General features: G+C 44.3%; 1 protein-coding gene across 1 annotated transcript in view; it reads right to left on the minus strand.

Moving 5' to 3' along the window:
* Positions 1 to 1,469: 1,469 nt before the first annotated feature.
* The window catches only part of MXRA5 (matrix remodeling associated 5), a 37,708-nt gene continuing 31,273 nt past the window's right edge, over positions 1,470 to 7,904 (minus strand). The window contains exon 7 of the mRNA XM_017518713.2: positions 1,470 to 4,530. Within this exon, the coding sequence (XP_017374202.1) occupies positions 2,622 to 4,530 (1,909 nt within the window). The 3' untranslated portion in view covers positions 1,470 to 2,621. The remainder of the gene's footprint in view (positions 4,531 to 7,904) is intronic.

The raw sequence follows: 7,904 nt of genomic DNA on the forward strand, positions 1-7,904 counted from the left end.
GTCAGAAACTTTATTATCCATCCAGTCATTCATTATCTATCTGTCTGTCTGTCTATCATCCTTCCATCAATCCATCACCAACCATCCATCATCTATTTATCTATCTACCCATCTGTCTATCATCTACCCAACTACCTATCTAATCCACCCAACCATTATCAATCAATGTATGTATCTATCCATCTACTGATCACCTATTCAACCATCCATTATTTATCTATTTATCTATCATCTACCTACAATTCATCTAAACATCCATCATCTATTTATCCATATACCTATCTATTGTCCACCCAGCCATCCATCATTCACCTATCATCCACCCAGCCATCTATTATCTACCTGTCTTACTCCTATCTATCTATTATCTATTTATATCTATCAATAACCTATCTGTATCAATCATTGTCTATTTATCTCTCCTATGTATATCTATTATTAACCTATCACCTATCTCTTTATATCTGTCCATCATTTATCTGTCATCTATCTACCATCTATCTATCATCTATCTATATGAATCATCTGTCAGTTATCTATCTACCAATCTAATCTATCCTCTATGTCAGTGTCTCTCAGCTAAGAGCAAGTTTGTACCCCCTAAAGGGGCATTTGGCAATGTCCAGAGACATTTTTGTTCATCACAATTTTGGGGGGCCGGGGGGTACTAGCATCTGGTGGGTAGAGCCCAGATATGCTGCTCAACACCCTACGCAGGACACCCCATCCGAGAGAATAATCCAGCCCCAAATGTCATTCCTGTCCATTTTGAGAGACCCTGCACCATCTGAAGAGCCTGTCTATTGAGCATAAGCACCCCAAGCATCACCACCTCCTTCAACTCTCTGCCTCCTTAGGCCTCTCTTGATATCCAGCACACAGTAAGAGCTGTGCAGATATATTTAAGCAAATAAGTGGATTCATGAATGAGAGACAGGCTCTATGCCTCCAACAGAGTTTAAAAAAACAAACCAGAATTCTTCAGTTTCCATGACCAACATTGTTTAACAACTGGCGACACTGCATTTCTTGAAATGCTGACAGTCATATTTTTCCCAAATATTTATCTTGTTTGCCTTTTTCCTTCCTCTCAGGGGAAGCAAAAGAAGGACAGTTTTGCATATTTGTGGAACACCAGTGCATGTATTTCCAGATGTCTCTGACAAAAATTTAAAAAGAAGAATCCTGAAGGATTTCCTACAGCAACGCTTCTCAGTCCCCGGACTGTCTTGCTGCATACTGAAATTGTCACTACATGCAAGTGACACTCGAACCCTGCCTTCCTGCCTGCCAAATCTGTCATCAGAAGCATCGCCTTTGACTCAGTTTCCTTGCCTGTTAAAAATGTGTAGAGCAGAGAATCATTGAGAGAAGGTGAATGAAAGTAGTTTTTTCAACCGCTCTTATGGAAACCCAAATTCATGTGACCCTCTTTTGTCCTTGAAAATAGCATTGTCATCACTGCACAGTTTTTGGGAGGCTATTATTTTATTATCAAATGTACAGTATATTGACCTTAAAAATACAGTAAAGCAGTCATGGAAATAACGGGTCTTGTATTATTCATAGGCACAAACTGACCTATGGCCAGGGAAGCAGCAGCCACCCTAGACCCGATGGTCAGTTCAGATACTGCAGAGAAGTTTCTGGGCTTTTTGGGGAAGACTCTAAATTCAATTCTGTAAAGTTATGATGCAGTTTTCTCCTTCCCCTCCTCTAACCTCCTCTGAGCGCAGCTTTCAACAAAAACTTTGCATACAAGGAAATCTAATATGTCAGTCTTCCCCACTGCAGAGTTCCTGGAGAAATTAATATAACAGTGGTTACTGAATTGAAGGAGGTTGAAGAGGAATTTTTTAAAATTATATTTCCATATCTGCTATAATGTATCCAAGTCTTGTAAAGACCAATAATTTATTAATTTTAATGAGACAGAAAGTATTTCTCCTTCTAGTCTCATCGTCTGATTTGAAAGAAAAAATTCTATATATAAAACACTATATAAAAAGTGAGTTCGAGGAAGAAATAAGGTTAAGGGTTTTTTTTATATAAAATGGTAGCTGTATGAATGTAATTCTGAATTTAAAAATACACATATCAATCACTCTGGTTCTAAATCCTTATCGGGCAAGCTGGAGTTTTGAAGTGACAGAGGCAATAACTGAAACATGACTTGTCAATATGGAACAAAGTCTATCGGGTAAAAACTGCAGCAGGTTAACTAGGTGATACGTCTTCAACGGGCAGTGAGGCATTGTTCATGTCTATGGTTTATTTTTGGCAACTGTTCCTTAGATATCCTGTGGATGCTTATGAAGGCAGTCGAGTGGCATTTGCAGAAAAAGAAAAATTGCAGTCAGAGCTCAGATACCCCGAATGAAGCTTCTGGCATGATGTAAACACAAAAGAAAGTTCCCAGCGAGGCTGACTCCTCCTTCTCATGTCTGTATTGCTTCCTTTTCCCAACAATCTTAGATCAAGATCAGCCTCAAGTTGAAAACCCCCCAGGGGCTACCATGCACTGTGACACAATATTTAAGAGCTCCGATTTCCCAGCCTGACTTCCCTTACCAACCCTGCTTTGTTGTCAGTTCTTAAGCAATTTTTCTGGAATCCACATTTCAGAAGACATGGATATAAGTTGTTTTTGAGTCACTGCCAAGAATGTTTTTTGCCGTGCACTTATAGAAGCCAGCATCTCTCTGTGTGGCATGCTGGATGGTCAGTGATCCCTGGGAGTGAAGAAATCTGTTCCCATACAGACGAGCCTGCACCCCTGCCTTCAGATGCGACTTATCCGGTAACTCCCACATGATGTCAGCTTTGGGAATCCCCATAGCCATGCAGTTCAGTTTCACAGTGCTGCCAGGCCGGGTGTAGATGACCGGGGTGGGCTCACTGGTGATCCGGGGAGGATAGGCGATCACAATCACTGGGATGCTGGTGACCGAAGGCCCGTACTCTGTCTCCACTCTGCATACATAGGTACCCCTGTCAAACACCGAGGCCTCACGGACTGTGAGGGTGCCATTGTCCAGAAGAGAAAAGCGTCCCAGGGCTTGGGGGCTCTCCAGATGCAGGCCGCTGGGGAGCGTCCAGGAGAAATGTCCCTGTCGAGCCCCGGGAGGGGTGCAGTGGAGCTTCAGCGTCTCACCGTTGATGATGCTGACCAGGTTATGATACTGCTTGTTTGCTTCTGGCTTCAGCCCCACCTTCAGGGAGACCAGCCTCTCCGTGTGACCAGCAGCATTGCGGGCCACGCAGCGGTAAGCCCCGGCGTCCACCGAGGAGAGACTGCTAATGTGTAGCATGCCGTCAGCCTTGTGGTAGAAGCGCTGCAGCTGCTGTCCACTCTGCAGATCGGTGCCATTGGGAAGTACCCACACCAGGCTGGGTGTCGGGGTCCCCGCGGCCGAGCAGTTGAGGCTGATGGTGTGGCCCGCCATGGCCGTGATCTTCTCGCTGATCGGGTCGTGGAAGATGGGTTTCTCCATAGGCTCCAGGACGGTGAGCTGCACAATCAACTTGGCCTCCCCGCCCTCGTTGCGGGCCATGCATACCACCTGGACGGAGTCACTCTTCCTCAGACTCCTGATGTCCAGGGAGCCATTACCATGGACAGTGACCCGGTTTCCATAGTATGGGGCCGGCAGAACCACGCCCTCAGGAAAAGCCCATAACACCCTGGGGGTGGGGATGCCTTCAGCTCTGCAGTCAATCAGTTTCCGACTGCCCCCGGCTGCTATCTCCCGCACCGTGGTTATGGGGTTGGGGTTACCGTTGATCTTGGGTGGCTGGACGTTGACGTGAATCCATACCGTCTTCCTATCCTCTCCACCACTGTTCCTGACCAGGCAGGTGTAGTTGCCGCTGTCGGAGCGCTGCGCTTTCTGAATAAGAAGAGTGCCATCTTGGTATATCTGATACTTCTCAGAGGAAGTGGGGATCACCCTGTTCGTGGGGGACAACCAAGTCACCTTGGGCATGGGTTCTCCTTTGGCCTCACAGGCTACGGTGACCACGTCTCCATAGGGCACCTGGACCACCAAGTAAGTCTTGTTCCGGATGGCGGCGGGCGCCGTCACCACCTTGACTCTGACTCTCATCTCGTCCTTCCCGACCTGATTTTCAGCAAAGCAGGTGTAGTCTCCTTCCTCCCTCATCCCCACTTCGTTGAAGTAGAGTGTCCCATTGTTGAAGACGACATAGCGCTTGGTGCGCCCGCCGCTGTCATCTGACTGCATTAAGGAGTTCACCAGACTCCCATCCGGGAGGCTCCAGGAGATCTCGGGATTGGGAAGCCCGGTGGCCACACAGTCCACTTTCAGGTCACCCCCGTAGAAGACTTTGTGGTCGTTCTCCTCCTTGTGCTCAATCTTGGCTGCTGTCATTACCACATTCACCTTGAGCACCACGTAGTCGTCACCCACCTTATTCCGAGCTACGCACAGGTAATCTCCAGCATCTTTGTCCGTCACTGATTTCACCACCAGGGTCCCGTTGGCAAACGCCTTGATTCTGCTATCAAAACTACAGAAAAAAAGAAAAAGGAGTAAGATGTCAGTTTCCCAAATGCTCTACCGTGGCATTAGGTCACTGGAATAACACAAAAATAGTAGTCCTGTGATGCTTCGGCCCAGGTGGCTGCTATTGCAAAATGCCCAATGGTTTTTGCAGCCTGGGTAAGATTGTGGAAAGTGATTGACTGCAAATAAGAGCTCCCTGTTGAATCTGATGTTAGGCTAGCCTGGCCATGGGTTCAAGGACATGAAATGCAGTCAAAGACGTCAGTCCTATTCTTGCAAGTGTGTGTGGATGAAGTAGTTGGATGGTGGTCATTACAGAGCTTATTGTAACAACAAAATCAGATAAAACACTACAGTCATGGAGATGGAGATGGTGAATCTGAGTCAACCTTATAAAGATATTTAAGTTCTTCCTGGAGAAAATGCTTTAGACACTGTTTCCACCCTTGGCAATTTTTTTTAAAGCTGTTGTATCCCAGTTTCGGGCAAGAGTCAGAAAAGCAACTCTAATATAGGTCATGTAATTGTGGTTATACCAAGAGCTTCAAAGCTAAACATGGGCTCTTCAGAAGTTAGCACTATTGGTGTAACAGGTTTTCTAGAGTTTGTAATTAGAGATGAATAACACTCACTAGCTAAGACCCCAAGACTGGTGTGTCACTCTTCCCCATGAAGTCCAAGCACTGCTGAGTTAATAATTACAAAAGGGTTTAAGTTTAAAGGAGGCAACCTAGAAAGGATGATAGGAAAATCTTCATTATGTATGTGAGAGTTTTACAAATACTGCAGTATCCTTTAGTTATTCAGAACTAATATGTTGAATAATCCAGTGAAAAGATTGAGAAGGTTCTGACTTTTAAAATTGTCCCTATTGAATTCTCAATTGCACATATGTTGTATATTTAAATAGTCCCAACATGTAGGCAGGGCAGAGCCCGCTCTTTGACAAAATGCACATGGTTTGTTCAATTACACTTTACTAAGAATATAGTCAGAATTTACTAAGAATGAGGTGACAGAAATAATAGTTTATAATTTATTTAGGATTTATATGGAGCTATTAATAGAACGACTCAAAAATCCTACTGGAACTGCATTCTTGTACTGTTATCCATTCAAAATCGCCTCCACCATGCCAAAGTCAATGGAAAACAGTTCTGTAAGTGGCAGCACATCTGCTAAGCTGGAAGGCACTCCCAGGTAGATTGGGTGCATGGTTCTTCTGGATTGATTGTGCAAGCTCTTCAGGGTACCACCCAGCCATCTAAAGTATAAAATACAGGCAGGGGAAAGGCATCTCAGCCCTTTTCCTGAATTCAAAGAATCCTGGAAGGCCAGACACAACTGTGCAGAAGAAACCCTTGAACACTGATTTTACTCCCACCCTGGAGAGCAACCCACCATAAGAGGCTTTCCTGCTTGAGCTGCTGAATGCTGAAGACAACCTCATTTTTTGTATCTAGTCAGGGTTTCTCAACCTTGGCACTAGGGACATTTGGGGCTAGATGATTCTCTGTGATGGGGCCATCCTGTGAACTGTAGGTTGTTGAGCAGTGTCCCAGGGCTCCACCCACCAGATGCCAGTAGCACCCATCCCATTTATAACAACCAAAAAATGTTGCCAGACATAGCCAAGTGTCTCCCGGGGATAAAATCTCCCTGGTTGCAAACAACTACCATAGATAGATAGATAGAACAATCGATAGATAGAAATGGATGGATGGATAGATGGATGGATGGGTGAATAGACAGATACATAAGAGATAAGAATGGATGGATGGATAGGTTAGGTAGATAGAAATAGATGGATGGATAGGTAGGTATATGGATAGATAGATCAAAGTGTTCATACTAAGATAGGGTTTCTTGGCCTCAGCACTATAGACATTTAAGGCAAGATGAATGCTTATCTGTGGTGGGGTTTCCTGTGCACTGTAGGGTGTTGAGCAGCACCCTTCGGCTGCACCCAGCAGATACCAGAAGCACACCCTCTACCACAGAATCATGATGACCAAAAATGTCTCCGAACATCCCCAAGTGTCCCTCGGGGAGTAAGAAACACTTGACTGCTTGCAAACCACAGCCACAGAAGATGAATGGATGGATAGATAGATAGATTATAGATTAGATAGATAGATAGACAGATGAAATAGGTAGATGGATGATGGATGGCTAGATAATAGATAGATAGAAAGAAAGATAGATAGATAGATAGGCTCTTTCATGCTAACACATGGTTATTTGACCTCAGCACTATTGACATTTAAGGTAAGATGGATGATTCTCTGCGATGGGCCATCCTGTGCACTGCAGGGTGTTCAGCACCGTCCCTGGGCTCCACCCACCTGACACCAGGAGCACCCACTGCCCCATTTGTGCTAATCAAAGATGTATTCAGATATTGCCAAGGGTCGTCTAGGGGCAAAATCACCTGAGTTGAATAGCACTGCCATAAACCTATATATCTGGGAACGGATGGCACTTGATTAGAAGGCGGCTTTCTTCACAGCCCAAGTACATTTTGATCATTTCAAGTGCACGATATTGGTGTGGCAATGATGCTTTTAAAACAATGTATACACTTCGACTGTATCAATAATGCCATATTAAAATAAAGCCTAACATATCTATGTGTTTTGTCGAAATCAATAATGGAAATAGAAGCAAGCCCAATTGCTTGTCCTAACATTATAGTTAAACATATAATCATTAAATCAGAAGTTTCTTGGTTGGTTTATTGTTTTTTCCTTTTTTTTTTTTTTTTTGAATGGGGCAAGAGAGGAGAAAATTAAGTATTTGTTAAGAAGTTAAGTATTTCTTCTGGATCCAGTTTAGAGAGACAAAATTTCATTGCATAAAAATCACACACGGGGCCAGGCACGGTGGTTCAAGCCTGTCATCACAGCACTTTGGAAGGTCAGGGCAGAAGGACTGCTTGAGGTTAAGTGTTTGAGATCATCCATGGCAACACAGCAGATCCCATCTCTACAAAAAGTAAATAATAATAATAATAATAATAACAATAAGCTGTGCCCCATGGTGCACACCTGTAGCCCCAGCTACTCAGGAGGCTGAGGCTGGAGGATCACTTGAGCCCAGGAGTTTGAGACCGCAGTGAGCTATGATCACACCATTGCACTGCAGCCTGGGTGAGAGAGTGACACCCTGTCTCAAATTAATTAATTTATTATTATTATTATTATTATTATTATTTGAGGTGGAGCATCACTCTATCATCCAGGCTGGAGTGCAGTGATATGATCTTGGCTCATTGCAACCTCCACCTGCCGGGTTCAATCAATTCTCCTAGCCTCAGCCTCCCGAGTAGCTGGGACTATAGACGCCCACCACCATGCCCCACAAATTTTTGTATTTTTA

This window comes from Cebus imitator, unplaced genomic scaffold, assembly GCF_001604975.1.
Source record: "Cebus imitator isolate Cc_AM_T3 unplaced genomic scaffold, Cebus_imitator-1.0 Scaffold699, whole genome shotgun sequence".
Taxonomy (NCBI): domain Eukaryota; kingdom Metazoa; phylum Chordata; class Mammalia; order Primates; family Cebidae; genus Cebus; species Cebus imitator.